The sequence below is a fragment of the Trifolium pratense genome, linkage group LG5 (assembly GCF_020283565.1).
Source record: "Trifolium pratense cultivar HEN17-A07 linkage group LG5, ARS_RC_1.1, whole genome shotgun sequence".
NCBI classification, from domain to species: domain Eukaryota; kingdom Viridiplantae; phylum Streptophyta; class Magnoliopsida; order Fabales; family Fabaceae; genus Trifolium; species Trifolium pratense.
In genome coordinates, this window is record NC_060063.1 from 30,910,872 (window position 1) to 30,926,640 (window position 15,769).

The following is a 15,769-nucleotide window of genomic DNA, read 5'->3' on the forward strand; positions in this document are numbered from 1 at the left end:
ATTTTATCGGTAATATTTTTTTTTGCTTAGTGTGTGTATGTGCGTGCGCACACTCGGGTGTGCGTGCGTGCGTGTTTAAATAAATAAAATAAATAATTATATAATTAAATTTTAAAATAGATTTATACTCTTATGATCTTGATAGTTAAATCCATTTAAAGAATTAAAAATTATCAGTGAAATTCTAACAATATATTTAAAATATCATCTTTAATTTTTCTTTCATATTATATATATGGGCAATGTTAACTTGTGCACCTTATGCACATGATAAGAAGCAATAAATGTGTGTTGGTCCCACCTATTTTATTCTGAACAAAGGGGAAATTTACTTGCTTATAAAAAAAAGGGGAAATTTATTTGCTTAACAGGTTTATTGTTTAATTTCAAACTGATGATATTCATCATTTGTCTTAACAGATTTCTTCTCTTAGTGCGCATTTGGTTCTCTAATATCTCAATATCCTTTTCTCATTCTACAATTTCTCCATATTTGTGTTGTTGTGGGTTTCATATACCTGTGTTGTTGTGGGTTTCAGAAGAAGAAAGTTATGGGTAAATAGGTAAATTGGTCAAATCACCATGTTGATCCGTCAAATTGTCACCGCGTTTATTTTACTATCATTTAGTTACTTAATTAATGATTTCCAATTCCGCTCCAAAGACTTGCTGGGGCATTCTGTTCAACAAGGTATATATATGCTGATCTTCTTCTTGAGCTCCCTTTAAGTAGATAGTTAATAGTTTTCTTTTGTTATTATTATTAGACGAATAATAATATCAATTTAAAAGGAAAAATACCAATTTGCCACACATGAAAAATTATCTAACAAAATGCCACACTTTGACCATTCCATTTTTACTTCCTCTACATGGTGTGGCGGTATTCAATAGGGACTTAATTTTTTATTATATTTGTGTCAGAGGGTGTTCAATAGGAGCGCCTGCACATGGCACCAAAATTTTATCGGTAATATTTTTTTTTGCTTAGTGTGTGTATGTGCGTGCGCACACTCGGGTGTGCGTGCGTGCGTGTTTAAATAAATAAAATAAATAATTATATAATTAAATTTTAAAATAGATTTATACTCTTATGATATTGATAGTTAAATCCATTTAAAGAATTAAAAATTATCAGTGAAATTCTAACAATATATTTAAAATATCATCTTTAATTTTTCTTTCATATTATATATATGGGCAATGTTAACTTGTGCACCTTATGCACATGATAAGAAGCAATAAATGTGTGTTGGTCCCACCTATTTTATTCTGAACAAAGGGGAAATTTACTTGCTTATAAAAAAAAGGGGAAATTTATTTGCTTAACAGATTTATTGTTTAATTTCAAACTGATGATATTCATCATTTGTCTTAACAGATTTCTTCTCTTAGTGCGCATTTGGTTCTCTAATATCTCAATATCCTTTTCTCATTCTACAATTTCTCCATATTTGTGTTGTTGTGGGTTTCATATACCTGTGTTGTTGTGGGTTTCAGAAGAAGAAAGTTATGGGTAAATAGGTAAATTGGTCAAATCACCATGTTGATCCGTCAAATTGTCACCGCGTTTATTTTACTATCATTTAGTTACTTAATTTATGATTTCCAATTCCGCTCCAAAGACTTGCTGGGGCATTCTGTTCAACAAGGTATATATATGCTGATCTTCTTCTTGAGCTCCCTTTAAGTAGATAGTTAATAGTTTTCTTTTGTTATTATTATTAGACGAATAATAATATCAATTTAAAAGGAAAAATACCAATTTGCCACACATGAAAAATTATCTAACAAAATGCCACACTTTGACCATTCCATTTTTACTTCCTCTACATGGTGTGGCGGTATTCAATAGGGACTTAATTTTTTATTATATTTGTGTCAGAGGGTGTTCAATAGGAGCGCCTGCACATGACATCAAAATTTTATCGGTAATTTTTTTTTTTGCTTAGTGTGTGTATGTGCGTGCGCACACTCGGGTGTGCGTGCGTGCGTGTTTAAATAAATAAAATAAATAATTATATAATTAAATTTTAAAATAAATTTATACTCTTATGATCTTGATAGTTAAATCCATTTAAAGAATTAAAAATTATCAGTGAAATTCTAACAATATATTTAAAATATCATCTTTAATTTTTCTTTCATATTATATATATATGGGCAATGTTAACTTGTGCACCTTATGCACATGATAAGAAGCAATAAATGTGTGTTGGTCCCACCTATTTTATTCTGAACAAAGGGGAAATTTACTTGCTTATAAAAAAAGGGGAAATTTATTTGCTTAACAGATTTATTGTTTAATTTCAAACTGATGATATTCATCATTTGTCTTAACAGATTTCTTCTCTTAGTGCGCATTTGGTTCTCTAATATCTCAATATCCTTTTCTCATTCTACAATTTCTCCATATTTGTGTTGTTGTGGGTTTCATATACCTGTGTTGTTGTGGGTTTCAGAAGAAGAAAGTTATGGGTAAATAGGTAAATTGGTCAAATCACCATGTTGATCCGTCAAATTGTCACCGCGTTTATTTTACTATCATTTAGTTACTTAATTTATGATTTCCAATTCCGCTCCAAAGACTTGCTGGGGCATTCTGTTCAACAAGGTATATATATGCTGATCTTCTTCTTGAGCTCCCTTTAAGTAGATAGTTAATAGTTTTCTTTTGTTATTATTATTAGACGAATAATAATATCAATTTAAAAGGAAAAATACCAATTTGCCACACATGAAAAATTATCTAACAAAATGCTACACTTTGACCATTCCATTTTTACTTCCTCTACATGGTGTGGCGGTATTCAATAGGGACTTAATTTTTTATTATATTTGTGTCAGAGGGTGTTCAATAGGAGCGCCTGCACATGGCATCAAAATTTTATCGGTAATATTTTTTTTTGCTTAGTGTGTGTATTTGCGTGCGCACACTCGGGTGTGCGTGCGTGCGTGTTTAAATAAATAAAATAAATAATTATATAATTAAATTTTAAAATAAATTTATACTCTTATGATCTTGATAGTTAAATCCATTTAAAGAATTAAAAATTATCAGTGAAATTCTAACAATATATTTAAAATATCATCTTTAATTTTTCTTTCATATTATATATATATGGGCAATGTTAACTTGTGCACCTTATGCACATGATAAGAAACAATAAATGTGTGTTGGTCCCACCTATTTTATTCTGAACAAAGGGGAAATTTACTTGCTTATAAAAAAAAGGGGAAATTTATTTGCTTAACAGATTTATTGTTTAATTTCAAACTGATGATATTCATCATTTGTCTTAACAGATTTCTTCTCTTAGTGCGCATTTGGTTCTCTAATATCTCAATATCCTTTTCTCATTCTACAATTTCTCCATATTTGTGTTGTTGTGGGTTTCATATACCTGTGTTGTTGTGGGTTTCAGAAGAAGAAAGTTATGGGTAAATAGGTAAATTGGTCAAATCACCATGTTGATCCGTCAAATTGTCACCGCGTTTATTTTACTATCATTTAGTTACTTAATTTATGATTTCCAATTCCGCTCCAAAGACTTGCTGGGGCATTCTGTTCAACAAGGTATATATATATGCTGATCTTCTTCTTGAGCTCCCTTTAAGTAGATAGTTAATAGTTTTCTTTTGTTATTATTATTAGACGAATAATAATATCAATTTAAAAGGAAAAATACCAATTTGCCACACATGAAAAATTATCTAACAAAATGCTACACTTTGACCATTCCATTTTTACTTCCTCTACATGGTGTGGCGGTATTCAATAGGGACTTAATTTTTTATTATATTTGTGTCAGAGGGTGTTCAATAGGAGCGCCTGCACATGGCATCAAAATTTTATCGGTAATATTTTTTTTTGCTTAGTGTGTGTATGTGCGTGCGCACACTCGGGTGTGCGTGCGTGCGTGTTTAAATAAATAAAATAAATAATTATATAATTAAATTTTAAAATAAATTTATACTCTTATGATCTTGATAGTTAAATCCATTTAAAGAATTAAAAATTATCAGTGAAATTCTAACAATATATTTAAAATATCATCTTTAATTTTTCTTTCATATTATATATATATGGGCAATGTTAACTTGTGCACCTTATGCACATGATAAGAAACAATAAATGTGTGTTGGTCCCACCTATTTTATTCTGAACAAAGGGGAAATTTACTTGCTTATAAAAAAAAGGGGAAATTTATTTGCTTAACAGATTTATTGTTTAATTTCAAACTGATGATATTCATCATTTGTCTTAACAGATTTCTTCTCTTAGTGCGCATTTGGTTCTCTAATATCTCAATATCCTTTTCTCATTCTACAATTTCTCCATATTTGTGTTGTTGTGGGTTTCATATACCTGTGTTGTTGTGGGTTTCAGAAGAAGAAAGTTATGGGTAAATAGGTAAATTGGTCAAATCACCATGTTGATCCGTCAAATTGTCACCGCGTTTATTTTACTATCATTTAGTTACTTAATTAATGATTTCCAATTCCGCTCCAAAGACTTGCTGGGGCATTCTGTTCAACAAGGTATATATATGCTGATCTTCTTCTTGAGCTCCCTTTAAGTAGATAGTTAATAGTTTTCTTTTGTTATTATTATTAGACGAATAATAATATCAATTTAAAAGGAAAAATACCAATTTGCCACACATGAAAAATTATCTAACAAAATGCCACACTTTGACCATTCCATTTTTACTTCCTCTACATGGTGTGGCGGTATTCAATAGGGACTTAATTTTTTATTATATTTGTGTCAGAGGGTGTTCAATAGGAGCGCCTGCACATGGCACCAAAATTTTATCGGTAATATTTTTTTTTGCTTAGTGTGTGTATGTGCGTGCGCACACTCGGGTGTGCGTGCGTGCGTGTTTAAATAAATAAAATAAATAATTATATAATTAAATTTTAAAATAGATTTATACTCTTATGATCTTGATAGTTAAATCCATTTAAAGAATTAAAAATTATCAGTGAAATTCTAACAATATATTTAAAATATCATCTTTAATTTTTCTTTCATATTATATATATGGGCAATGTTAACTTGTGCACCTTATGCACATGATAAGAAGCAATAAATGTGTGTTGGTCCCACCTATTTTATTCTGAACAAAGGGGAAATTTACTTGCTTATAAAAAAAAGGGGAAATTTATTTGCTTAACAGATTTATTGTTTAATTTCAAACTGATGATATTCATCATTTGTCTTAACAGATTTCTTCTCTTAGTGCGCATTTGGTTCTCTAATATCTCAATATCCTTTTCTCATTCTACAATTTCTCCATATTTGTGTTGTTGTGGGTTTCATATACCTGTGTTGTTGTGGGTTTCAGAAGAAGAAAGTTATGGGTAAATAGGTAAATTGGTCAAATCACCATGTTGATCCGTCAAATTGTCACCGCGTTTATTTTACTATCATTTAGTTACTTAATTTATGATTTCCAATTCCGCTCCAAAGACTTGCTGGGGCATTCTGTTCAACAAGGTATATATATGCTGATCTTCTTCTTGAGCTCCCTTTAAGTAGATAGTTAATAGTTTTCTTTTGTTATTATTATTAGACGAATAATAATATCAATTTAAAAGGAAAAATACCAATTTGCCACACATGAAAAATTATCTAACAAAATGCCACACTTTGACCATTCCATTTTTACTTCCTCTACATGGTGTGGCGGTATTCAATAGGGACTTAATTTTTTATTATATTTGTGTCAGAGGGTGTTCAATAGGAGCGCCTGCACATGACATCAAAATTTTATCGGTAATATTTTTTTTTGCTTAGTGTGTGTATGTGCGTGCGCACACTCGGGTGTGCGTGCGTGCGTGTTTAAATAAATAAAATAAATAATTATATAATTAAATTTTAAAATAAATTTATACTCTTATGATCTTGATAGTTAAATCCATTTAAAGAATTAAAAATTATCAGTGAAATTCTAACAATATATTTAAAATATCATCTTTAATTTTTCTTTCATATTATATATATATGGGCAATGTTAACTTGTGCACCTTATGCACATGATAAGAAGCAATAAATGTGTGTTGGTCCCACCTATTTTATTCTGAACAAAGGGGAAATTTACTTGCTTATAAAAAAAGGGGAAATTTATTTGCTTAACAGATTTATTGTTTAATTTCAAACTGATGATATTCATCATTTGTCTTAACAGATTTCTTCTCTTAGTGCGCATTTGGTTCTCTAATATCTCAATATCCTTTTCTCATTCTACAATTTCTCCATATTTGTGTTGTTGTGGGTTTCATATACCTGTGTTGTTGTGGGTTTCAGAAGAAGAAAGTTATGGGTAAATAGGTAAATTGGTCAAATCACCATGTTGATCCGTCAAATTGTCACCGCGTTTATTTTACTATCATTTAGTTACTTAATTTATGATTTCCAATTCCGCTCCAAAGACTTGCTGGGGCATTCTGTTCAACAAGGTATATATATGCTGATCTTCTTCTTGAGCTCCCTTTAAGTAGATAGTTAATAGTTTTCTTTTGTTATTATTATTAGACGAATAATAATATCAATTTAAAAGGAAAAATACCAATTTGCCACACATGAAAAATTATCTAACAAAATGCTACACTTTGACCATTCCATTTTTACTTCCTCTACATGGTGTGGCGGTATTCAATAGGGACTTAATTTTTTATTATATTTGTGTCAGAGGGTGTTCAATAGGAGCGCCTGCACATGGCATCAAAATTTTATCGGTAATATTTTTTTTTGCTTAGTGTGTGTATGTGCGTGCGCACACTCGGGTGTGCGTGCGTGCGTGTTTAAATAAATAAAATAAATAATTATATAATTAAATTTTAAAATAAATTTATACTCTTATGATCTTGATAGTTAAATCCATTTAAAGAATTAAAAATTATCAGTGAAATTCTAACAATATATTTAAAATATCATCTTTAATTTTTCTTTCATATTATATATATATGGGCAATGTTAACTTGTGCACCTTATGCACATGATAAGAAACAATAAATGTGTGTTGGTCCCACCTATTTTATTCTGAACAAAGGGGAAATTTACTTGCTTATAAAAAAAAGGGGAAATTTATTTGCTTAACAGATTTATTGTTTAATTTCAAACTGATGATATTCATCATTTGTCTTAACAGATTTCTTCTCTTAGTGCGCATTTGGTTCTCTAATATCTCAATATCCTTTTCTCATTCTACAATTTCTCCATATTTGTGTTGTTGTGGGTTTCATATACCTGTGTTGTTGTGGGTTTCAGAAGAAGAAAGTTATGGGTAAATAGGTAAATTGGTCAAATCACCATGTTGATCCGTCAAATTGTCACCGCGTTTATTTTACTATCATTTAGTTACTTAATTTATGATTTCCAATTCCGCTCCAAAGACTTGCTGGGGCATTCTGTTCAACAAGGTATATATATGCTGATCTTCTTCTTGAGCTCCCTTTAAGTAGATAGTTAATAGTTTTCTTTTGTTATTATTATTAGACGAATAATAATATCAATTTAAAAGGAAAAATACCAATTTGCCACACATGAAAAATTATCTAACAAAATGCTACACTTTGACCATTCCATTTTTACTTCCTCTACATGGTGTGGCGGTATTCAATAGGGACTTAATTTTTTATTATATTTGTGTCAGAGGGTGTTCAATAGGAGCGCCTGCACATGGCATCAAAATTTTATCGGTAGTATTTTTTTTTTGCTTAGTGTGTGTATGTGCGTGCGCACACTCGGGTGTGCGTGCGTGCGTGTTTAAATAAATAAAATAAATAATTATTTAATTAAATTTTAAAATAGATTTATACTCTTATGATCTTGATAGTTAAATCCATTTAAAGAATTAAAAATTATCAGTGAAATTCTAACAATATATTTAAAATATCATCTTTAATTTTTCTTTCATATTATATATATGGGCAATGTTAACTTGTGCACCTTATGCACATGATAAGAAGCAATAAATGTGTGTTGGTCCCACCTATTTTATTCTGAACAAAGGGGAAATTTACTTGCTTATAAAAAAAAAAGAGGAAATTTATTTGCTTAACAGATTTATTGTTTAATTTCAAACTGATGATATTCATCATTTGTCTTAACAGATTTCTTCTCTTAGTGCTCATTTGGTTCTCTAATATCTCAATATCCTTTTCTCATTCTACAATTTCTCCATATTTGTGTTATTGTGGGTTTCATATACCTGTGTTGTTGTGGGTTTCAGAAGAAGAAAGTTATGGGTAAATAGGTAAATTGGTCAAATCACCATGTTGATCCGTCAAATTGTCACCGCGTTTATTTTACTATCATTTAGTTACTTAATTTATGATTTCCAATTCCACTCCAAAGACTTGCTGGGGCATTCTGTTCAACAAGGTATATATATGCTGATCTTCTTCTTGAGCTCCCTTTAAGTAGATAGTTAATAGTTTTCTTTTGTTATTATTATTAGACGAATAATAATATCAATTTAAAAGGAAAAATACCAATTTGCCACACATGAAAAATTATCTAACAAAATGCCACACTTTGACCATTCCATTTTTACTTCCTCTACATGGTGTGGCGGTATTTAATAGGGACTTAATTTTTTATTATATTTGTGTCAAAGGGTGTTCAATAGGAGCGCCTGCACATGGCATCAAAATTTTATCGGTAATATTTTTTTTTTGCTTAGTGTGTGTATGTGCGTGCGTACACTCACGTGTGCGTGCGTGCGTGTTTAAATAAATAAAATAAATAATTATATAATTAAATTTTAAAATAGATTTATACTCTTATGATCTTGATAGTTAAATCCATTTAAAGAATTAAAAATTATCAGTGAAATTCTAACAATATATTTAAAATATCATCTTTAATTTTTCTTTCATATTATATATATGGGCAATGTTAACTTGTGCACCTTATGCACATGATAAGAAGCAATAAATGTGTGTTGGTCCCACCTATTTTATTCTGAACAAAGGGGAAATTTATTTGCTTATAAAAAAAAAAGAGGAAATTTATTTGCTTAACAAATTTATTGTTTAATTTCAAACTGATGATATTCATCATTTGTCTTAACAGATTTCTTCTCTTAGTGCTCATTTGGTTCTCTAATATCTCAATATCCTTTTCTCACTCTACAATTTCTCCATATTTGTGTTGTTGTGGGTTTCATATACCTGTGTTGTTGTGGGTTTCAGAAGAAGAAAGTTATGGGTAAATAGGTAAATTGGTCAAATCACCATGTTGATCCGTCAAATTGTCACCGCGTTTATTTTACTATCATTTAGTTACTTAATTTATGATTTCCAATTCCACTCCAAAGACTTGCTGGGGCATTCTGTTCAACAAGGTATATATATGCTGATCTTCTTCTTGAGCTCCCTTTAAGTAGATAGTTAATAGTTTTCTTTTGTTATTATTATTAGATGAATAATAATATCAATTTAAAAGGAAAAATACCAATTTGCCACACATGAAAAATTATCTAACAAAATGCCACACTTTGACCATTCCATTTTTACTTCCTCTACAGGGTGTGGCGGTATTTAATAGGGACTTAATTTTTTATTATATTTGTGTCAGAGGGTGTTCAATAGGAGCGCCTGCACATGGCATCAAAATTTTATCGGTAATATTTTTTTTTTGCTTAGTGTGTGTATGTGCGTGCGTACACTCACGTGTGCGTGTGTGTTAAAATAAATAATTATATAATTAAATTTTAACATAGATTTATACTTTTATGATCTTGATAGTAAAATTCATTTAACGGGTTAAAAATTATCAGTGAAATTCTAACAATATATTGAAAGTATAATCTTTAATTTTTCTTTCATATTATATATTTGGGCAATGTTAACTTGTGCACTTTATGCACATGATAAGAAGCAATAAATGTGTGTTGGTCCCACCTATTTTATTCTGAACAAAGGGGAAATTTATTTGCTTATAAAAAAAAAGGGGGACATTTATTTGCTTAACAAATTTATTGTTTAATTTCAAACTGATGATATTCATCATTTGTCTTAACAGATTTCTTCTCTTAGTGCTCATTTGGTTCTCTAATATCTCAATATCCTTTTCTCACTCTACAATTTCTCCATATTTGTGTTGTTGTGGGTTTCATATACCTGTGTTGTTGTGGGTTTCAGAAGAAGAAAGTTATGGGTAAATAGGTAAATTGGTCAAATCACCATGTTGATCCGTCAAATTGTCACCGCGTTTATTTTACTATCATTTAGTTACTTAATTTATGATTTCCAATTCCGCTCCAAAGACTTGCTGGGGCATTCTGTTCAAAAAGGTATATATATGCTGATCTTCTTCTTGAGCTCCCTTTAAGTAGATAGTTAATAGTTTTCTTTTGTTATTATTATTAGACGAATAATAATATCAATTTAAAAGGAAAAATACCAATTTGCCACACATGAAAAATTATCTAACAAAATGCCACACTTTGACCATTCCATTTTTACTTCCTCTACATGGTGTGGCGGTATTCAATAGGGACTTAATTTTTTATTATATTTGTGTCAGAGGGTGTTCAATAGGAGCGCCTGCACATGGCATCAAAATTTTATCGGTAATATTTTTTTTTGCTTAGTGTGTGTATGTGCGTGCGTACACTCACGTGTGCGTGCGTGTTAAAATAAATAATTACATAATTAAATTTTAACATAGATTTATACTTTTATGATCTTGATAGTAAAATTCATTTAACGGGTTAAAAATTATCAGTGAAATTCTAACAATATATTGAAAGTATAATCTTTAATTTTTCTTTCATATTATATATTTGGGCAATGTTAACTTGTGCACTTTATGCACATGATAAGAAGCAATAAATGTGTGTTGGTCCCACCTATTTTATTCTGAACAAAGGGGAAATTTATTTGCTTATAAAAAAAAAGGGGACATTTATTTGCTTAACAAATTTATTGTTTAATTTCAAACTGATGATATTCATCATTTGTCTTAACAGATTTCTTCTCTTAGTGCTCATTTGGTTCTCTAATATCTCAATATCCTTTTCTCATTCTACAATTTCTCCATATTTGTGTTGTTGTGGGTTTCATATACCTGTGTTGTTGTGGGTTTCAGAAGAAGAAAGTTATGGGTAAATAGGTAAATTGGTCAAATCACCATGTTGATCCGTCAAATTGTCACCGCGTTTATTTTACTATCATTTAGTTCCTTAATTTATGATTTCCAATTCCGCTCCAAAGACTTGTTGGGGCATTCTGTTCAACAAGGTATATATATGCTGATCTTCTTCTTGAGCTCCCTTTAAGTAGATAGTTAATAGTTTTCTTTTGTTATTATTATTAGACGAATAATAATATCAATTTAAAAGGAAAAATATCAATTTGCCACACATGAAAAATTATCTAACAAAATGCCACACTTTGACCATTCCATTTTTACTTCCTCTACATGGTGTGGCGGTATTCAATAGGGACTTAATTTTTTATTATATTTGTGTCAGAGGGTGTTCGAGAGGAGCGCCTGCACAAGGCATAAAAATTCTATCGGTAATATTTTTTTTTTGCTTAGTGTGTGTATGTGCGTGCGTACACTCACGTGTGTGTGCGTGCGTGTTAAAATAAATAAAATAAATAATTATATAATTAAATTTTAACATAGATTTATACTTTTATGATCTTGATAGTAAAATTCATTTAACGGATTAAAAATTATCAGTGAAATTCTAACAATATATTGAAAGTATAATCTTTAATTTTTCTTTCATATTATATATTTGGGCAATGTTAACTTGTGCACTTTATGCACATGATAAGAAGCAATAAATGTGTGTTGGTCCCACCAATTTTATTTTGAACAAAGGGGAAATTTATTTGCTTATAAAACAAAAGGGGAAATTTATTTCAGTCTAATAAATATAAAAAAAAAGATGCATTATTTGGGTACCAGTACCCGCACCTAGCAACCTAGTGTGAGAGTTTATTTTCCTTATCCTTTGGGTCTCTTTAAAGTTTCAATTTTCAAATGGTTGCATATCAAGAAAAATTACAAATTTGGGTTTTGTGAAAAGAGAAAGAGTTTATTCCACTAAGGGTCTGTTTGGTTCAACAGAGGGGAACAAAGTGATTCCTTCAAATCATATATAAACGGTTTATATAATAAACCACTTTATTATCAATCACAAAGCATGTAAATTTGTACACTGTAAAATCAGGAAAAAGCATGTAATTATAGGAAAGCTGCATTGACAAACGCAACATGCAGCCCCAACTACTTTAATTAGTTGTAAAATAAGCTTGAGAACTCGTATTGTGATGAAATGAGGAAGGGAAAAATATTTCTTTATCCTAATTGATATAAAAATACAATACTTAAAAAGATATATTTAGATTATCTAGAATATTTTGATGAACTCATATGTTAGTTTTATTGTTAGTAGATTGATATTTTTTTAACAAAGTTACATCCATTTCATTTTTGACCAATTCTACAACACTTGTGCTCATATTTTTTCTGATTATCATGCTATATGGTTAACAGGTGGGGTGACTTCCATGGATGACTTCCTTGAAGAATTCTTCCCTGCGGTATACAGACAAAAAAAACATGCACATGAAAACAATTACTGCAAGTACGACAATCAGGGCCTTGCCGCATTTACCTCTTCTCTATACATTGCTGGTTTAGTTGCATCCCTGATTGCATCTCCAATTACAAGGAAGTATGGACGTCGGGCAAGTATCATTGGTGGTGGTATCAGCTTTCTCATTGGATCAGCCCTGAATGCTTCAGCAGTTAACCTAGCAATGCTGATCTTGGGCCGTGTTATGCTTGGCATTGGCATCGGATTTGGAAATCAGGTAATAACACATTTCTGTAATCTATCATCAATTCTCAAAAGGGTTAAACTGTGATGATCAATCCTTATCAGATAAAAACTTTTATTTCCTTTTCTGGTTTAAAAACCTGTTATATTTCTATTGGAAGAAACTAACTTTTTCCTCCTTAAAGCCTGAACAGAGACTATCCAAATAAATATAAAAAGGTTTGAAGGTTGTAAGTGTTAATAATAATAGAGTAAATGTTAATTTGAATTCATAAAAATTTACAGGAAAGGAAACATAGTAATGTGATGGAAACAATCTATGTTTGAGTTAGAAGATAAATCGAGTTATACCTTAAAAGTTGACAAATTACTTGAGCTACTCCCCTCATACTTCTTTTGAAGGCAATTCCGCTTTATTTGTCAGAGATGGCACCGACACACCTGAGAGGAGGAATGAACATGATGTTTCAAGTGGCAACAACTTTTGGAATTTTCACAGCCAACATGGTGAATTATGGAACACAGAAGATTAAACCTTGGGGATGGAGGTTGTCCCTAGGATTGGCTGCAATACCTGCTCTTTTGATGACGATAGGAGGTATATTTCTACCTGAGACTCCAAATAGCTTAATAGAACGAGGATCAAATGAAAGAGGAAGGAAGCTCCTAGAAAAAATCCGAGGAACTAGCGAGGTTGACGCGGAGTTTCAAGATATGGTTGAAGCAAGCGAGTTGGCAAACTCAATAAAGGACCCGTTTCGTAACATCCTTAAAAGAAGGTATAGGCCAGAGTTGGTGATGGCAATTGTCATGCCAACTACACAGATCTTGACTGGCATAAATTCCATTCTATTCTATGCTCCAGTATTGTTTCAAAGCATGGGATTCGGAGGTGATGCATCACTCTATTCCTCAGCTTTGACGGGAGGTGTTCTTGCTTGCTCAACATTCATTTCCATTGCAACAGTTGATAAGTTGGGAAGAAGAGTTCTTCTTATAAGTGGTGGAATACAAATGATCACATGCCAGGTGAGAAAATAATTCTAAGAATAGATTCTAAACATATTAAAAAGATCATGGTCATTTTGAAATAATTCTAATTAATAGCTTAGGATGCATTAGACGCAACTCTTACACATAGACAGTGTTAAATTGGTAATAATTTAAATTGATGAAATTCAATGAATGTAATCATATGTGTTGGTGTCTAAAACCAAGAAGTGGCGAATACCGAATACGCTTTCAATAAGAAATATCGGTACTACATAGGTCAAAACTCTTGAGAAAAAGGGTTTTATAAATGTTTATTTTCTGAGAAGAGATCCAACTAACTACATTTTGCAGGGTAACTTACTTTACTTTCATGTTTCACATGAGCAGATTATAGTTGCAATAATTCTTGGAGTCAAGTTTGGGGACAACCAAGAACTGTCGAAAAGCTATTCGATATTGGTTGTAGTTGTGGTTTGCCTATTTGTTGTAGCATTTGGATGGTCGTGGGGCCCGCTTGGGTGGACAGTCCCAAGTGAGATCTTTCCATTGGAAATCCGTTCAGCAGGGCAGAGTATCACAGTTGCTGTAAACCTTTTGTTCACTTTCATAATTGCTCAGGCGTTCCTTGCTCTTCTCTGCGCATTCAAGTTTGGAATCTTTCTATTTTTTGCTGGCTGGATTTCCCTCATGACCATATTTGTTTTTCTGTTCTTGCCTGAAACCAAAGGTATTCCAATTGAAGAGATGGCATTTATGTGGAAGAAGCATTGGTTCTGGAAATTGATACTACCTGAAAACACATTGTAATTATGCAGTTCCTAAATCAAAGTTACACTACAGCTGTAATAAATTAAGCAATAAATTACTTTAATAAAAAGTGTTTCTTTGTCAATTTGCTTAACGAGCATCTATGCATTGAATTTATGCATCCATGACCGTCAAACGCCTACAATTTTATGAATTAAATTGGTATTTTGCAAAATTTATTTGTAAGCAGAGCGTTGAAGACAACAATGTAATAAAAGAAGTATGTATATCATATGTTAACGTCAAAAACACCAGGTGATATAAATTGTAATTTTAATGTTGAAGAATCTAACAATTTTTCTTTAGAAAATATTTTATATTTTAATTTTATGTAACAAAAGACAAACAAAAGTTTCATATCGATTCACATTAATATATTAATTTCGAGATAATTATTGTAAAAACAAAGTTTCCAAGCACTGATTTGTTTGAATGCCCAAGGATCAAATTTTCTGATCTCACAAAATGTGCATCTTGATAACATTAAGAAGTATCATAACTGGAGACTCTAACCATGCACGTTAATCTTATGTTTTTTGAGCATCCCACAGTGATTTATCGAGAAGTGAGCAGAAACATATCATTGTAAGTCATGTTCAAAATCAAATACACGCAGACATGACCAACATGGGAGAAAAAATTGGAGAGGATCCAAATCCTCTTAATAGTGGCCACAGACTAAAATGGCCATTTTAGTGCAACTGTCAAAACATCTAATCTTTTCTTTGTTTTTTCTGTCTAAGCCTCAACTCCTAGCTTATCTGATGCAAAATAGATGTCCTTCAGTGAAACCATGTAAAGATGAAACACAACACAAGGATTATGTGACCCATTCAGCAATATCAAGACTGAAGCATGATATGCTTCAACTCTAGAAGAAATTTAACTGAACAAAGCTTACCTTTCTAACTCTGGTAGCAATCAATCAAACTAGAAAGGACAAGCATAATAGGGATATTTACTAAACCAAGAATCAACCAGCGCAACCAAAATTAACAGGGTAGATTTTCTCATTCACACACCCACAAAGGAATTACTTGTTGCAAATAGATGGGATAAAATACCTGCGCCTTTTGAGACACTTGAGCAACAGAAATTGTAAAACTTAAACTATGAAACGATTAAATCCTCAGATTACTTGCTTGGTTGTGAATTGT

The 15,769-nt window shown here is 31.1% G+C and overlaps 1 protein-coding gene across 1 annotated transcript; it reads left to right on the forward strand.

The window, feature by feature from the left end:
* Positions 1–12,441: 12,441 nt before the first annotated feature.
* LOC123882814 (sugar transport protein 7-like) lies at positions 12,442–14,661 on the forward strand (the record flags this gene model as incomplete). Its single annotated transcript, XM_045931415.1, has 3 exons — positions 12,442–12,846; positions 13,215–13,841; positions 14,193–14,661. Coding segments are annotated over 3 exons (1,452 nt in total), but the record flags the coding sequence as incomplete, so codon positions are not given.
* Positions 14,662–15,769: the final 1,108 nt, after the last annotated feature.